The sequence below is a fragment of the Anomaloglossus baeobatrachus genome, chromosome 6 (genome assembly GCF_048569485.1).
Source record: "Anomaloglossus baeobatrachus isolate aAnoBae1 chromosome 6, aAnoBae1.hap1, whole genome shotgun sequence".
Taxonomy (NCBI): domain Eukaryota; kingdom Metazoa; phylum Chordata; class Amphibia; order Anura; family Aromobatidae; genus Anomaloglossus; species Anomaloglossus baeobatrachus.
The window spans coordinates 517,704,420-517,723,882 of record NC_134358.1 but is presented as its reverse complement, the minus strand read 5'-3'; the positions used below and the strand labels follow the sequence as shown (position 1 = coordinate 517,723,882).

Genomic DNA, 19,463 nt, shown 5'->3' with positions numbered 1-19,463 from the left:
CCAATTGTGCTGCTGACCGCTGTACTTGGCTTTTTCGGGCAGCCCCATTGAAAATAAATGGAGCAGCAGTTCACCATCAAACCTGCTGCCCCATTTTGTAATGGGAACAAAAATTCCCCATTCTACTGATCGGTGAGGATCCCAGTAACGTGATCCCTACCAATTAGCAAACTATCACCTACCCTGCAAATAGGAGATAACGTGTTTTCACCAGACAACTCATTTAGGGCTCCGAACCCCATTAGATTAGCGTTGTACAAAAAAAGGTCACCCTTGCAAGGTGTATAGGTGCCTCTTCATTCTCCCCAAAGTCTATCACATTATGGGGGACTCCAATGAGCATTTTGAATTCAAAATCACAATTAACTGGTCAGCAGCAGGTGTCTGGCAACAGATAACTTCCCACTCCCTATTAAAAGGGAACCTGTCGCCAGTTTTTCGGCCTATAAGCTGCGGCCACCACCACTGGGCTCTTATATACAGAATTCTAACATGTTGTATATGAGAGCCCAGGCCGCTGTGTAGAACATAAAAAACACTAAAAATACTCACCTAACAGTCGCACTATGGTGGAGTTGGGCCATATGGGCGTCTCCGTTGTCCTGTGTCAGCACCTCCTCTTTTGGCCATCTTCGTCCTCATTTTGAAGCTTATGTGCACGACGCATCCTACGTCATACACACTCGCCGGTCCACAAACAGGCGCACTACAATACTTTGATCTGCCTTGCTCAGGTCAGATCAAAGTGCGCCTGCGCAGGACCTCAATACCGGCCTGTGTGTATAACGTAGGATGCGTCGTGCACACAGGCTTCAGAAGGAGGAAGACTAAGATGGCCGAAAGAGGAGGCGCTGGTCCTGGAGAACTGCGCCACACATCTAACTGTTGTGAACTGGAGAGACCTTCTAGGTGAGTATTATAAAGTGTTTATGTTCTACACAGCGGCCTGGGCTCTAATATACAGCATGTTAGAATGCAGTATATAAGAGCCTAGTGGTGGTGGGCGCAGCTTATAGGCCGAAAAACTGGTGACAAGTTCCCTATAAAGAGCGTTGGCTCATATGCCGCCATCTGCCACACAAGAACAATTGCCCCTATGGAAGCATCAGCAGCACAAAGACGACTGGAACGTGCTTCTAGATCTTTTAACGCCACTCTTTAAAGGGAACCTGTGAAGACCACAGTGCATGCAGAGCCATGAGCAGTTCTGGGTGCATCTCTTTAATCCCTGCTTAACTTTCCCATGCTATAGTAGCATACATAAAGAGATCTCTAGAAAAACTATTTTTAAAGATAGTTTATGAGATACTAATGAGGGAAGTGGCTAGACGCAGGGATATTAGTTCACTGACTAGCCGACCCACTTAGCATGTTACTATGCCCCTATGGGTTTGATAACATGCTTTACAATGCCCAACGTCATGGCAGTGCAATATAAAGCCGTGCATGGGCGCAACTTTGTACCTGTTAATATTGAGCATCTTTGATGCCACGTGTACGCGTACTCTGCTTCATAGACGCTCACTGCCCATGATCGGAAGTGGTCCGCACTTTCGGTCATGTACACTACTCAGTAGCCAGGTGCATGTCCCGGCACCAGAGAGGAGTAGTGCACATGACCGGGATTGCAGACAACATTGAAGCCAGGTCCGCATACACCCAATGTCAAAGAAGCTCAATGTTAAACGGTACAAAACCGAACGCATGAGCACCTTTTTGTCTCTTTGCCATGACGTTGGTAGTTGTAAAGAATGTTATCACGCCCACAGAGATGTGATAGCATGCTAAGTGGGCAGACTAGCCAGGGATCTAACGCCCATGCGAGTAGTCACTACCATTATTAGCATATCATAAATGATCTTTAGAAATACTTGTTCTAACAGATCTGTTTGTGTGCTAGTAGATGCAGGGACTGTAAGGCTATGTGCGCACTAGAAATGTGAAGTTTCTCAAGAAAATTTCTTGAGAAACTTCTGGGAGTGAAAGATTTCCGGACCTCCGGAAAAAATCCGCACCAAATCCGCATGCGGATTAGCCGCGGATTAGCCGCGGAATAGCCGCGGTTTTCCCGCGGGTGGTTCCATGCGGATTTTTGCAGGCTGTACTGTCGAAATCCGCAGGGTACCTGCGGAAATAATGGACATGTTCATTTTCTCAAGAAAGTTTCTTGAGAAATTCTTCTCAAGGAAATTTATTGAGAAAAATCCGCACAAGTGCGCACAGCTAATTTTTTTTTTCATAGAAATTGCTGGGAAATGTCTGCACAAAGATTGCAGACATTTCTCAAGAAATTTCCGTGGCAAATCCGCGGGTAAATCCGCGGGTAAAAAGGTCTAGTGCGCACAGAGCCTTAGGCTATGTGCGCACTAGTGCGTTTTTCCCGCGGATTTACCCGCGGATTTGCCGCGGAAATTTCTTGAGAAATGTCTGCAATCTTTGTGCAGACATTTCCCAGCAAATTCTATGGTAAAAAAAAAAAAAGCTGTGCGCACTGGTGCGGATTTTTCTGAAGAAATTTCCTTGAGAAGAATTTCTCAAGAAACTTTCTTGAGAAAATGAACATGTCCATTATTTCCGCAGGTACCCTGCGGATTTCGGCAGTACAGCCTGCAAAAAACCGCAGGGAACCACCTGCGGGAAAATCGCGGCAATTCCGCGGCTATTCCGCGGCTAATCCGCGGCAAATCCGCATGCGGATTTGGTGCGGATTTTTTCCGGAGGTCCGGAAATCTTTCACTCCCAGAAGTTTCTCAAGAAATTTTCTTGAGAAACTTCTCATTTCTAGTGCGCACATAGCCTTAGGGAGGGATTCTATATATGCAGTTCTGGGTGCACTGGGGATCTGACAGGTTCCCTTTAAAAGGCTGTGTTTTTACAGTCAGACAATGTCCGCAGAGGATCAGACCAATGTCACACTATCGAACATGCTCCATTAATAAAGAGCAATGGTGACGCCCAGTTGTCACATTTTCCATTAATTTCCAGTAGGAAAAAGAACTGCACAATGCACAGCTCAAAGGGGGGAAAAAAGTTCACATGTAAAGACAACTAATAAGTTGTCTTCAACTGGAGGAGAATATGTCCAGCATATTGCAAATCTACTTCAGTAGATATAGCTGCTAAACACTGGTATATACGATCTGACTCCAATGAGCCCAAATGATTTATGATATTGGGGTTTAAGGTTTCTGTGATTTTGGAGACCAGAACGTTGCTATATGCCCCATATCATTTACATCCAAAGAGATGCGAGCCCTGAACAGAGGCGCTAATGATTGGAATAAAGGTGCATTAGTGTCAGTAAGACTTTCAGCCATCATTTCTGAGGCAATCACGCAATTTTTCTAGGGTACGATTTATACATGGCACCGACCAATCATGATACCCATGGGAATGTCCAACTCTAAAGCTAATTAAGGCAAAAAAAATTCCAAAAGGAAAATTAATAGAACAACGTCTATGATATGTGGTAAGATTGCTTGTCAGGTTTAATTAGAAACTTATGATGAATCTCCTACCACCTGACTCTTATTAATTAGGCTAGGTGAAATGGAAGCCAGCAAAGTAGCAGGAGTTACATTGATCGGAACGGCTCCTTTTTATGGCCGCTTTGTGTTCGGTGCATACGGAGCAGCCGCGCAGAATGAGCAAGACTTACTCAAGGGAGAAGCTGGACGTCCGCTCCAAGCCGGTGTCTGCATGGCCAACGGGTTCCACCCGACTGTTCTCCTCTCCATCATCCTCGTCCTACAACAGAAGAAAAATATGCTTAAATGATGGTTCAACAGCTTAGAGGATACATAGAGTACGAAGAGAGATAATTAGGAGTGATGTGAACGTTACGACTGAGGCTCTAATGATCAATCAGGACTAAGCATTATCGAATACTTCGATTATTCGGCTTCGCGAATATTTTATGAATACCTCGACACTATTCGTCTATTCAATGCGCAATGTAAGTCTATGGGAAGCCCGAATAGTTCCGAATAGTTGTTATTCGGGTATCCCATAGACTTACATTGCGTATCGAATATTCTCGAATAGTCGAATAGCGGCGACCTATTCGGAAAATATTCACGAAGCCAAATAATCAAAGTATTCGATCATCCCTAATCAGGACATTTTCCATGAACACTTTACCTAACCACAAAATAATAAAACCCATCAGCAATGAATAAGTAATGTTTCACGGACGCAAAATACTCAGGAAGATCCTATCTATATATCGTACACCGCCACCCTCTATTGCAGTGGGGTGGGTGGTTGGGAGCCTTCATCATGACCTGCGATGGGTTCACATTAGGCCATGACCACACTATATCTACAGTTGCACACGAACCGCAGAGTTCAAACTGCATAATTTGCTTGTTGTGCGCTGAAGTCACGCGCCGAGTAAATGAGACCTCTGTGCTCAGACTCACGTGTAAAGCACGGCTCAATGCATTAGATATGGCTACTATGCATGCTCACTCACTAGTCCAGTATTTCAAACATAACATTGCTAAAATCCTCATCAATTCAGCCTCTATTTTAGGGGGGGGGGACAAAAAAAAAAAACAAACTGTCCTGCATCTCCAAAAAGAACACAGCAAGTGTGAACAGGTGCCAGCAAATATGACTACACAAAACACAAACAAGAGAATACAGCTGCACTCGGAAAGCGCTGAGATATATACACTATCTAAAATATATTTCGAACAAATTAAGGTATTTAGCGCATAAAATGGGCAATTCATGTGAGCCCATCAACTGCGTCAAGGTGACTCTCCCAAGTAGTACGTTTTTTGTTTTGATTTGATTTTTTTAAATTCAAACGGCTCCATAGATGTAAACCCTTTAACTCTTTGCTAATTCTTTTGGTCTTTACAAAAGGAGGAGGTGCTCCCAGGATTCAAAATTTTGACCTGTTGACAAGTCCTCTTTAAAGAGTGTCACCAGATTTATTATGCCATCCCTCTTCTCTGTTTGTGCATATATTTGTGTTTCTTCAGATATTTTGCCATACCATGCCTGATGAAGGGACCTGAGATGTCTCGAAAGCTTGCTTTGTAACATCACTTTATTTTAGTTAGCCATTAAAAGGTATCACAAGATTATAATTTTGTTTCTCTCACTGAGAACATTCAATAATTTTTCAACTGGCTAACACGGTACCAAAACCTTTTTACTTGTAACCAGTCAGACTATTACGTGGTATATATTGGAAGAGGGCATTTAGTGGGTCCACACCCTAACTTCCCTTCAGCAGGACACCTTGCCCACAAAAAAGCTCTATTTAGGAATGTTTTGCTTTGGGGGGGGGGGGGGGGTTGTTTTTTTTTTGTTTTTTTTAAGCAAAAAGAAAAAAAATCCGGATTTCAAGATTTGGCAAAGGTGTCGGAAGGAAAACAACAAACATGTTTTTAATTCATATGATAGTCTGGTTAATCTGAGAAGTAACTTGGCAGTTGCTGCAGTTTGAATGGAAATTGATGGGAAACGTGTTGCTCCTGTGGTCCGGGAAGAATCATAATAGCACTAGGAGTGGTCTGGAACAGTATTTTTAAACTCCAGCACTCCCAGAATGTCATATCTTAAGGATTTCTTTAGCATTAAACACAAGTGACTTCATTATGTCATCATATCAGAAAGTACCGGTATGTCACGTGTTTTTTGTACACTATACCCTTAAACAAGAAAGAAGCTGCTGGATATTGGACGATTGACATTTCTCAACGCTTATAAGCAAAATTATCTCTAATTAAAACTGTATAAAAGTATCCCCAAGGCTATATCATACATTGGACTGCAGCAATTAAATGGACGACATGAAGATGGTGAGACGGTGAGACATGGTGCACAGACATAGGGTTTAGATGCTAAAGTAGTGTATGTGCTCAATTATATTTAAAGGGAATCTGTCAGCAGGTTTTTCCTACCTCAATTAAGAGCAGCATGCTGTAGGCAAAGAGACACTGAATCTAATGATGTTTTACTTAGACTACTGGGTGCAGCCGCTTTGACACAATAAGAGTTTTTAGATTTAGCAATGCAGCAAAGCTGAGGGAGCTGTCCCCGCCCACACCAGGTTCTCTATAAAGATTGTACATTGACGGTGAGGTGCCAATCAGACAAAGAGGTGTGCCAGGCTATGTGCGCGCATAGCTTTTTTTTTTTACGCTGCGTTTTTGGCTGCAAAAAAACGCACAAAAACACACCCACGGCAAAAAGGCAGGGGTAAAAACGCACTGCGTTTTACAGCGTTTTTGATCACTGTTTTATTGCGTTTTTCCAATGCATTGGATGGGTGGGAAAAATGCAGAAAAGAATTGACATGCTCATTTTTTTTTTCAGCTCAAAAACGCAGTAAAAAAAAAAAAAACTGCACTGTGCGGACAACAAAAATGAAATCTCATAGGCTTTGCTGGTGAAGCAAAGTCATGCAGTTTTGAGCCCCAAATCGCAAAAAAAGCCTTTAAAAAAGGCAATGTGAGCACATAGCCTCAGACTGTCATTGTAGTCCGAGCAATGAGAAGTCCTTCGGTGTCCTACTGCTTAAACAAACATAGCAAATAAACAACAGATCGGACCTTGACAAGACAGGCCACCCCTGAATTCTGTGATTAAACCCTTGCAGCATGCTGTCTTTAGTGTGCATAGCAAACACCTGCTGACAGTTTCCCTTTAAAGGTATTATTTGGCACCACTCACATTCGCATCAGAGATGCGCAGTCCAGTCCTGCTGACATGCATATACGAAAAGTAGCCATTGTACACATGACCTATTTTAATGTATATTCTAATGACCAGGACACTTTCAGAATAAGTATACCTGCTTATCGTGCACAAGTCTTGGCAGATATTGTACCAGCTTACCTCCAAAGTGGAAGTGATCGGAGCCGGATAGTTCCACACAAAGTTATCGATATTAAGCTCTATTAGCTATTGAACTACATGTCTCTAATGGGAATTGAGAAGTGATTTCTGATGGTAAAAGTAGATCCCACCAAGACAACATCTGAAAGGAGTTTGTATGTTCTCCCCGTGTTTGTGTGGGTTTCCTCCGGGTTCTCAGGTTTCTCTGCCACACTCCAAAGACATACAGATAGGGAACTTAGAATTTGAGCCCCAATGGGGACAGTGTTCCTGATGTATGTAAAGCACTGCGGAATAGGTTAGTGCTATATAAAGTCACGATGCCAGTGTGAACGGAGCAGTTATCTACTGGTTTTACGACTGCTATGGCTAAAGGCCACGTCTCACTAAGCAACATCGCTAGCGACATCGCTGCTGAGTCACGGTTTTAGTGACGCAACAGCAATCTTGCTAGCGATGTCGCTGTGTGTGACATCCAGCAACAACCTGGCCCCTGCTGTTAGGTCGCCAGTCGTTGCTGAATGTCCTGGACCATTTTCTTCAAAGGCGATGTCCTGCTGGGCAGGAGGCATCGCTGTGTTTGACGCTGTGTGACAGGGTCCCAATGACAGCAGAGATTGTTATACATCTCGCTACTGCGACCTGTATCGTTACTGAGTCGTTGGTAAGGTCTGACTGTGTGACATCTCACCAGCGACTTGCCAGCGATCCCTATCAGGTCGCATAGTTTTCGGGATCGCTGGTAAGTCGCTAAATGTGACGGGGGCTTAAGGAGCTAATACCTAGACACTTAAACACCTCCTAAAATAATCCTATACTGAATCAAGTGCACAATCCAATCAACAACCTTGACAGTAATGTCTAGAAAACGGAGAAGCGTTCACCAAATCTTGTTATTTTGTGTCCTCTACAGACGAAAGCATCAATTATGAGCTGCTATTACGGAATGTAAACAGGATCGCAGCACTTCCCCTCCTGGCACCATGCGGGGCACACCGAAACACTTCATCAACGCAATTAAAATGTGAGCCATTACAGGAAAATGAGGAAAATAAAGCTCGGTTTATGATGTCATTTTTTTTTTTAAAAAAATAAACAAAAATTAAGAATTTATATCGCTCATTATTCATTTGACTAAACAGAATTATGCAGGGAAGAAACAGCAAGGTTCCCAAAAAGATTTAAGAATCATAGAGCGTCGGTATCAATCAAGAAAATGATAAGCAAAGGGTTGGCGCTCAGAAACAAAATATTAAATTATTAAGACTCTACCGAGGTTGTGCACAAGCAGCCTCTCATGTTATACTGACATTTCCTCCGAGAGCGTGAAAAACAAGCGCGTCTGGATGTGTTCAGCCGCTGTCTGTGGATTTACACTGTGCCTTGGATACCAACTCTCCGCGTGAATCCGGGCTGCTGGAAGATTGATGGTTTGGGGTTTTGAAAGCCTCTAATATTCACTTCTTACACATCTATCTCTACTAAGCGCCAGACAAGTAATGTATTCGAAAGGTTAACCAGCGTCACAAACCCACCAAACGGCGGTATGAATGTAAACAAGCGACCTAAATAGGTTAAGGTTTGGTTTTTTTTAGGTTGCGGTAAATTGCGATTCTACTTTGCTGCTGGGGACGACTGTAATTGCATTTTTTAAACACATTACGGGGCAAGGAGCGCACACGGGATGTTACAGCGCTCATTCTCTTTGCCATTTTAAAGACATATTAACTGAAGACCAAGAAAGATGTTTCCTGGAGGAGAAAAATATCAAGGCATTAACATCAAACGTCTGTGAAAAGATATGTCCTTACTATACACGAAGCTCGATGGCGCTCTACAGGCACGTTCTGGATTATAAATGTATTCCGCTATTTGCAAGCGGCAAAGAACAGCAATAACACTTATTTAGCAAAAAAATGTATGCAATTCGAGGTATAATAAAGTAAAACAATAAAGCGATAAAACAATAAAACTAGATAAATAAGTCAATGTCTATTTGGAATATTGGTAGATTTGTATTCACAGAGACTTAAAGCTGTGCAGAGTAAAGCTAGCAAAGTCAATAACCAGAATTGAAGGTGTTTTTCCCATCATTAAAAGCTACTGCCTATCCGGCAATCCAGGCCTATGCTCCACTTCGATGGGGCATTTCATTGCCTCGTTCTGGGGATCCCAGTGATTGATCAATGAGTTATCACTAGAGATGAGCGGACCCCATGGAAGTTCGGTTCACTGGGTTCAGCCAGATTTTAGCTAAAGTTCGCTTTGGGACCCGGACATGACCTGAACACCAATGGAAGTCACTAATTGGGCAGTTCAGGTCTCCGTCCACATGCAGCCAGCCGTAAACAGATCACTTGCAGGGGCGGGTGAGCATAGTTTTTCTTTTTTGCTTCAGAAGCACACTGACTCTTATGAAATGTGCTGCGCGCATGCGGAAGATTTCCAGGAGCTGTGGTGACTCCGGAGTGATAACATGGAAAGAGGGCCGACTAGTCTGGGGTACTAACGCCTAGTCAAGGCTCTAATTTGCATACAAAAAACGGACGTAATAAATGCTTTTTTACCCATTAAATTTAGAGAAGAATGTTATACACGGCTGGTTAGGAAAGGAATTTTGACATGCAAATGTCAATGCTGCTCGCTTTGATAAGGGACTCAACAGGTTAGCTTTAATTTATTGAAATACCTATGAGCGCAGCATTTCTTGCGTTCTGGATGTGTTTGTGGGGCAAAAAATGCACTAGAAATACATGTGCATTTTTTTTACCTGTGGATTCTCAGCATGTAATGCAATTCTTCTAAAGCTAATGACACACGGGCATTTAGCATCAGATACGAGAGCATCGGATGCGTTATGCCAACGACCCTCGGCTTCCGCTCTGCTGTAAGTGTGAGCAGAGTGTCATGCCACTGTACTGCGATAGGATCCCAGCTGTGGAAGCGAGGGAGGGATTAATCTCACAAGCTCCTCCATTATCAGCTGACGCATATATTTTGCACTGCACTTCAGTGTGATGTGAGTGCAATGCGATGTTTCTCTTGCACCCATAGACTTGAATGGGTGAGAGTGAAAACAAATTGGATTCCACCTGCAGCATGCTACAACTGTTTTATTGGTCCGATTCGGGCTAAGAAAAAAAAAATCGCTCATGAGAGCGGCCCCATAGAGCGACATTGGTAAAAGTTTAATGAGATTTTATTTATCGCATTCCACTTGCTCTATTTTACTCACCGTTTGTCCTTAGCCTAAGGCCAGAGTCACACTTACGAGAGACACGCTTGAGTCAAACATCGCATCAACCGGCACGTCCTGCCCCCCTCCAGACAGGGGCGTCTCAGCTGCATAGAAATACATGCATCTGACCGGCTCCTGTTAGGAGAGTGTGCGGAGTCTCTCGCAAGCGTGACTCCGGCCTGTGGGGAAAATCTTCACAAACTCAGGGTACCAGCAAGAGAAATAGACATGTTACAGATATGAAACTTGCACTACAGGTCAGTTTACGGTGAGTAAAAAACCCCCCCCAAAAAAAAAAAAAAAAAACAGTGGGCACGAGAGTTCTAGAAATCCTATTCACTTTGCCGGAACTGGAAGATGCTGCATTTTTGATGCACCAAAAAATAGGCAGTGTCAAAAACTCACTGTGGACACACAGCCTAAAGGCCCCGTCACACGCTACGATATATCTAATGATATGTAGTCGGGGTCACGGAATTTGTGACGCACATCTGGCATCGTTAGAGAGGTTGTAGCATGTGACACCTATGAGCGACTGTTAATGAGCAAAAATACTCACCTTATCGTTGCTTGCTGACACGTCGTTCATTTTCATAATGTCGTTCCTCCTTCTGCGCGCCGGTTGTTCGTCGTTCCTGAGGCAGCACACATCGCTAGATACCCTGGGAACAACGAACACAGCTTACCTGCGTCCAGCCGGCAATGAGGAAAGAAGGAGGTAGGTGGGGTGTTCCGGCTGCTCATCTACGCCCCTCCACTCCTATTGGCTGGTGTATAATGTCGCTGTGACGCCGAACATCTCACCCCCTTCAGGAAGAGGATGTTCGCCGCCCACAGCAACATCGTTAGGGAGGTAACTACGTGTGACGGGGTTAACGACATTGTGCGCCACGGGCAACAAATTGCCCGTGATGCACAAACGACGGGGGCGGGTGCAATCGCTCATGCGATCGCACGATATATCGTACAGTGTAACGCCGCTTTTAGTCAAACTCTATGTTAATGGGATAATTGGGCACCATCTAGCTGCAAAAGGAAAGTCCTGATTTGAGAACAAATTGGTTTGATAAATAAAGGCACATATATAAAGCATTCCACATAAATATATTCTAAAGTCCTTAGAAATGTGGCAAAAAGGTCAGTCTATAATAACATGACCATGGCAATTCAATGCTCCAAAATATTACATTTCTATATCTTATTTTTTATATTGGCAGCACAAGACCGCAAAGAAGTGAACGTCCCTGTTGTCCTGTTGCCGTAATAATGAAGACGACAGCTACTTGCAGGATACGTGTCCCCGGCCACGTCAGTGATTTCTAGTGCATCGCTCCACCAGACGACAAGCAGGGCTGTAAAGAGAGCTTAAACCTACATAAAATAACGGCACACTATAACCCTCTGTTCTTCCCATGGAACCAATTCAGACGACTGTCTATGCTGGAAATAAACTGAAAGGAGTAACTGAGGACACCGTTTTATATTCTCCTCCGAGAAGTTTGTACCCAATCCTTAATAGAACAACTGTATTTTCAACCTTAGGGAGACCTTAATTAACTAACTATTGACAAAACAGGCATATAAAGCTGTTGCCCAAGGAGCATAATAATTAATGGGCTTGTGGTAACTACTTTATTATTGCCAACAGATAAGGACTTCCGGCTGTTATCAAGTTTTTCGCAGTATTATTAATCCTCTGAGAACAGTGCCTTGAGCGGGTATGTGAATATGTATACGGACAGCAAGAGGCAGACAATCCAGCTATAAATCCATAATACTCTGCAAATGAGTGATGAGTAAAGAAGTCTAAGTGCGCAAACACTTTAATGATTAACTTCCTTTTTTCTTCAAGAATATCTTTCTTTCTGAGGAGCCCAATTATTTAAATCTATTTCAATACCTCCGTTCTTAAAGGCTTAGAAGTGTAACGTCAAGCTTCTGAGGGCCAATGCATTGTAACAGGACCCCCACCCAGCATTTAAATTAGTAAGGTCTTCTTATGTGGTCTTGGGTCTATTTAGGGGCCAGGCTCTAGGTGGGTTTGCCATCTTGGCACACTCAATGGCTATGCCCCAGAAGGTCTAAGAGACACTAGAAGAACATTGTGGAAAAAGTATAACCTCTTTGTAACCCAAAACAATTCAAGAAAGGTAAAGGGGCTGTGTCATATCATACGTTTATGGCTCAGACTATACCGTAAGTGTTTAATGGATGTGGGTCCGACCTCTAAAACCCCCATATATCTCAAGAACAGGGCACTGCTGCAATTGGCCAGAACTTCAGATGTAGCCGTCCACAAGTGCTGTTGCCATACATTAGAACTCCCATCCAAGGGAAAAGGAAAAAAGAACCACAAGTCCCTGTCCACGACTGTTCTTAGTGGTACATGACAAGGCCCCATTGTCATGTAGCCCCTACATTTTTTTTTAATCATAAAGGTTTTATTAAATTTCCAGCATATAACAAAGAAATTTGACAATGTCAAACCACATACAGGTAACAATACAAAAACAGAGTACATATAGGGTATATCAACCCCTACATTAAGCAGACAAGGTATGCCATTTGTCAGCAAACCCTCTAAAGGGAATGTACCATCAATAAGTAACCTATTGGTTTAATTGGGCTTTTAGTTCAATTAATAATGATGGGTGAGCAGTACAATGCTCAGTAATCGAAATGAGTGAATTCTACGAGGCCTGAGTGCTCGTTACTCGAGTTGAGATGGTAGATGCTTGGAGGGGCTCAACTCAAGTAACGAGCATTATGGAAGTCAATGATTGGGTAGATCGGCTCTCCGCCTACATACTCCCAGCCATAAACATATCATTTCTGGCGAAGAGCAGTGTTTGGGTGGCATTTTGAGACTCTACACTCAAGTGTTTTTACCCCCAGTAAGAGCCATTCAGAGACTGCAAGTGGCTCTCACTGGCGTGCCGGCTCGCATCATTCAGGGATGCGACTCTGTGCTTTGGGTTCGATGTTTATGAACGACACAGCTGAGCACCCGCGATACTCAGCCGAGCACCGTGAGTACCCGGATGCTCGATCAAGTACTGAGCAGTGGAGACCCCGTTTTCCCATAATTATTAAATAAAAAAAAAAATATATATATATATATATATATATATATATATATATATATATATATATATATTTATATATATATATATATATATATATATATTTTTTTTTTTTTTTTCAGTTTTCCTTATCACTATAATTAAAAAAAAATAAATAAATACATCTTTATATTTTCTCACTCTAGCTACATACCCTGATATTTCAGAGATATACACCCTGTTCTGTACAAATTACTTTTCAGCAGACTATCATTACAGGCAGGATTATAATGACAGATAACACCTCTCTATACACAGCCGATAACACAGGATCTACCATTCACAATCAGTGTCGTCATAGCTCACCTCCTCCCTTTCCTTCACAATGACCTTTGCTGTAAGCATCCATAATACTTCAGTGCAACTCAGTTAAGTATTTCCAAGTGGAAATAGAAGTGGGTCTAATCCTAGTGTGAAAACTGCAAGGTATATTTATTGTCTAAATAAAAAAAATAAATGATTTTAAATAATGTTGACAAAAATATCTATATTATATATATTAATTTAAAATCATATTTAATTTTCTGATTCTATTTCCTTTAAGACTGGAAATATCTGTATAATATATGGGGGAACAATTCTGTAACGGAAAAGGAAGTTCCAATTAAATGGTTAAAGTACGTATGCCCTTATTTCTAAGGAATTGTTGGCATTAGACGTAAGGCATTTCATTGTAAGAAGTAGGGGTATAATTTGCACATGTGGCACCAAGCTGTTCCATGGATCGGCATCACACAGCTGACTGGCATAAAGTAAAGGCGTCTGCTGGAAAAAAAAACCCAAAACAGACAACTAATAGGGAAATAGCAGTAATGGACTGTCTTTACAAAGAGTAATGGTGGCATGCAATTTGGCAGCAAACATACACAGGACAATTGCAAGCATTGTGGTAGGCGGGTGATGTTCTATCAAGCAGCTGGTCTCTGTTAATGCGGAGGATGAATGCTAGCCGTCCCTCCATGTTGTCAGCCATTGTGAAATCCAGGTGCCACCTAATGTCTAGCACCAAGAGCCGAGGGTTACAAGTGAAGAGGGTTTGGGGAAAGACGTAAAATAGGCAACGTAATAATTATAAAAGCACAATAATCACTTTCTGAGCTCCGATCACATTTAACTGTCCACACATTCTATACAATCAGCTCTATACATTTTTACCATTCACGCAGAACGGCTACAGAACCTAATTGCAGTGTACATTGTATTTAACCATCTGCTGTATTGAACTCCGTGCTTGGTGCTTACTGTCCTCTCAACCCAAGCCAAAAGGGATCTCTTCTTAGCGGTTGCATGGAAGCAGATTTACAGTCTTAAGAGTGATTGCAAGCAGGGCCATTATGGCCAACACACGTGTAAGCCTAATTACGGCCACATCTTTTCGAACAGTCAGCCAAAAATTAGAGCAACCATCATTAAACTTTGCAGATCACTGAGTGTGTATAAGCGGGACAGCGTGTGCCTTTCCACGCGGTATCGAGAAAGTTGTCCAAAGAGTAGAGAATTTACATTCAGACATTTAGTATTATCTGAAGGTAATGGTGATCCTTCTAATTCTTAAGAGGAAGGAAAGAAAGAGAAAAAAAGGGGTATGGGAGAAAGTTTTGTTTTTGCTGAGAGGAGGAAAGCTCATTAAAGAGAACCGGATCACCAGGATTTTCGGATATAACCTAAGCCAGTGCTATACTGGCACTATCCGGCTGATTCTATACATACCTATAGTGGTCAGCTCGGATGTTTAGGTTTTGAAATCCAAGAAAGTAAAGTTTATAAAATTAGCTGCTTCTTGAGTGACAGCAGCTGAGGATCAGATAATAGCTGGGGGGGGTATTCATAGTTATCCCCTCCCCCTGTTAGAATTAGCATAAGTATTATACAATCGATTTAACTTTCCACTAGCAGCCAACACAGCTGATACCAGGAAGCAACATTTTTCTATTGGCTGAGGCCACACCCCTTCTGGTCACATGGGTATGACCTCACATAGGCCCTGCTAGTGACAAGTTAAATTGATTGTATAATACTTAAAGCTAATTCTAACAGGGTGAGGGGATAAGTATAAATACCCCCCAGCTATAATCTGCTCCTCAGCTGCTGTCACTCAAGAAGCTGCCGATTTTATAAACTTTACTTTCTTGGAATTCATAACCTATATATCTGAGCTGACCACTAAATGCATGTATAGATTCAGCCTGATAGTGCCAGTATAGCACTGGAACTAGGTTATATATGACAATCCTGGTGATTGGTGCGCATTAAATCAAGAGGTCTATTAGAGTTCTTTGGGAGTCGGCGCAGATGGGCAATATTCACCTGAACGAAAAAAAAAATCCAAAATGCAGTATCAAAGGGCAGTGTGATATGCCAAATACAGGGAATGAGCATATGAGAGGAAACAAAGCGCAGGGACTGAGGGTATGAGGGAAACCAAGCACAGGAACTGAGGGTATGGGGGAAACCAAGCACAGGGACTGAGGGTAAGGGAGAAACCAAGCACAGGAACTGAGGGTAAGGGAGAAACCAAGCACAGGGACTGAGGGTAAGGGAGAAACCAAGCACAGGGACTGAGGGTAAGGGAGAAATCAAGCACAGGGACTGAGGGTAAGGGAGAAATCAAGCACAGGGACTGAGGGTACGGGGGAAAGCAAGCACATTGACTGAGGGTACGGAGGAAAGCAAGCACAGGGACTGAGGGAACGGGGGAAAGCAAACACAGGGACTGAGGGTAAGGGAGAAACCAAGCAGAGGAACTGAGGGTAAGGGAGAAACCAAGCACAGGGACTGAGGGTATGGGAGAAACCAAGCACAGGGACTGAGGGTATGGGAAAAACCAAGCACAGGGACTGAGGGTAAGGGAGAAACCAAGCACAGGGACTGAGGGTATGGGAGAAACCAAGCACAGGAACTGAGGGTAAGGGAGAAACCAAGCACAGGAACTGAGGGTAAGGGAGAAACCAAGCACAGGAACTGAGGGTAAGGGAGAAACCAAGCACAGGGACTGAGGGTAAGGGAGAAACCAAGCACAGGGACTGAGGGTACGGGGGAAAGCAAGCACATTGACTGAGGGTACGGAGGAAAGCAAGCACAGGGATTGAGGGTACGGGGGAAAGCAAAACACAGGGACTGAGGGTATGGGGGAAAGCAAGCACAGGGACTGAGGGTATGGGGGAAAGCAAGCACAGGGACTGACTGAGGGTATGGGGGAAAGCAAGCACAGGGACTGAGGGTATGGGGGAAAGCAAGCACAGGAACTGAGGGTATGGGGGAAAGCAAGCACAGGGACTGAGGGTATGAGGGAAAGCAAGCACAGGGACTGAGGGTATGGGGGAAAGCAAGCACAGGGACTGAGGGTATGGGGAAAAGCAAGCACAGGGACTGAGGGTATGGGGGAAAGCAAGCACAGGAACTGAGGATATGGGGGAAAGAAAGCACAGAGACTGAGAGTATGGGAGAAAGCAAGTATAGGGATGGAGGGTATGGGGGAAAACAAGCACAGGGACTGAGGGTATGGGGGAAAGCAAGCACAGGAACTGAGGGTATGGGGGAAAGAAAGCACAGAGACTGAGGGTATCGGGGAAAGAAAGCACAGAGACTGAGGGTATGGGGGAAAGAAAGCACAGAGACTGAGAGTATGGGAGAAAGCAAGTAAAGGGATGGAGGGTATGGGGGAAAACAAGCACCAGGGACTGAGGGAATGTGGGAACAAGCACAGAGACTGAGGGTATGGGGAGAACAAGCACAGAGATTGAGTGTATGGGGAGAACAAGCAAAGAGATTGAAGGTATGGGATAAACCAAGCACAAGACTAAGGGTATGGGGGAAGCAAGCACAGGGACTGAGGGTATGGGAGAAAGCAAGCACAGGGACTGACTGAGGGTGTGGGGGAAATCAAGCACAGGGACTAAGGGTATGGGGGAAACCAACATCAGATGCCTTCAACAGGCGGCTCCAGGCAAAGACATTGTAGGCAAACAAATTGGAATAAGAGTAAAATAAGAAACTTTAATTCTAGTCTTATAAAACAAATGTCATTTAAAACAAAGCTTGTAAGAAATTTAAGCTTTTTTCTATTAAAAGCGTTTTGTGGCAAAGTGTCATTGATTACAGGTGCCACAAATCTGTAGTTCTAAAAAGACATGATTACATTGGTATATTAGGCCAGAAGTCCCCAACCTGCAGCTCGGGAGCCACATGTGGTTCCCAGGCCCGTGATGTGTGGCTCGCGACTGTCTGCCAGCTTGGTGCATGAATACTAGATATAGCAAACAGCCATCAAGAGCAAGTCTTCATATGGTAACTTTTGTGAGTAGCCATGCATAACTGGCAGCATCATTCAGTCTCCAGCTTGAGGAATGCAAAAAAACTGGATGTAATAGTGTTGTAATAATGTTGTGGGTGTGCTTGATGAGAAAATTCTAAATTGGGGTAAGATATGTCAATCTCTGTCACAGAGGTCGCAACCGCAAACCAGCCCGGGGGTGGAGGAGGCGCACCGATCCCAGCGCCTACTTCACTTACCTGTGCATCCAAAGGCGCATATCCAGCTGAAATACATTGCTGTGAGACCCGTTAAGTCTCTGCACTGCAACACACACTGCCGGCCTCTGTTTGGCGCCAACATCAGTCTGCCCATGACTGGGAATACATAGCAGTGACGTCATGCATCGCCATATCAGGCACATGTCAGCCGCCAGGCATTGCGCTGGCAACAGAACACGCCACATAACGTCTGAGTCTAGGAAGGTGTGAATGTTTTTTGAGGGGGATTTATGCATTAGAGGCCCAGGAACGGGCCCAGGAAAAGGACATATATACCAGGATGGGGAACATATTAACCAGGAAGGGGCCCAGGATGGAGACATATTTATCACTAAGGGCCTCAGCATGGGTACATATATAGAAGTATGGGGGACATATTTACCAAGAATGGGCCCAAGATTCGGAACATACGTATATACCAGGGAAGTTCCCAGGATGGGGGGACATATTTACCAGAAAGGGATCCAGAATGGGGACATATATACCAGGGTGGGGGACCTATTTACCAGGACATTACTACTACATAATGAAGGGGTTGGGTGAGAAAAACGTCTTTATAGGATTTAGAACACTACAAGGGTGCATACGTCTGAACAACATGAGGGGGGCGGGAGGACCCAGGTTCAAATTTTCACTGGGGCTCATTGGATTTTAGTTGTGCAACTACACACCCCTGCATATAAATACACTGCCTTGTTGTGACAGCTTTGGTATTCATTATACTAGTAATGGGAGCTCTGGGTATCACTACTATAGAGAGGCAAGATGTGAATGTCACTACTCTGGATGCTCTGGTTGTGGTCATGACCCTATCTTGATGCTTAATGTGGCTCTCAAGATAAGAAAGGTTGGGGACCAGTTACTTGTTTGCTGATCGGCAGTCTTATGATACCCAGTTTATCCAAGCCCACCCAGCATCAGATGAGCACTCTGTGATCTGTAATAGATCATGCAGTGCGACTAGGATACCCATGAACTCGTCAGCACATGTCCTTTCTACAAAGAGCTGCCAAGAACGATTATCTTTTGTGAAGACCAAAAAATAATTTCACATGACAAATATATGTTTCGCTCATTCATTGGGTGATCAGCCATCTGCGTAGCCTGCAGGATTATCATGAAATGAACATGCCTAGGAATGATAGTTCCTGATAACTGTGCAGGGTAAATAGACCTTAAAGGTTGTCCACGACTAAGATTGATGGCCTATCCTTAGGATAGGTCATCAATATGTGAACGGCCGGAATCTGAAAACCCGCACCCCCACCAATCAGCTGTTCTTAGTGCTGGCGGTAGAGAGCAGCCGGGAATGCTCAGTCCTGAGCGGCCAGTCAACCGATAGCGGCCGCAGCCGAGACCTGCACATTTGCCTCCGATTGATCTGAATGGGGCACTACCCGGCTGTAGCCAGCTGACGGTGCCGCTCCGGAACTGAGCATTTAAGTCTGCCTGATGCCGCTGCTGGCACCGCAAACAGCTGATCGGTGGTCGTGCGGGGTGTCGGACCCAGGCCGATCAGACATTGATGACCTATCATAAGGATAAGAAATGTACAGTACTATGATTCCATGCATTTAGGCGCAAGGTGCTAGGGATAGATATGTACTACGATTCCATGCATTTAGGCGCAAGGTGCTAGGAATAAAAATGTACTATGATTCCATGCATTTAAGTGCAATTGTTCAGTAAAATAATTCTAACTGAACAATTGCACC

The 19,463-nt window shown here is 43.8% G+C and overlaps 1 protein-coding gene across 1 annotated transcript in view; it reads right to left on the bottom strand.

The window, feature by feature from the left end:
- Positions 1–19,463, bottom strand: part of PARD3 (par-3 family cell polarity regulator) — an 807,488-nt gene that overhangs the window by 435,015 nt on the left and 353,010 nt on the right. Inside the window, 1 exon segment of the mRNA XM_075315482.1 lies at positions 3,659–3,747. Within this exon segment, the coding sequence (XP_075171597.1) occupies positions 3,659–3,747 (89 nt within the window).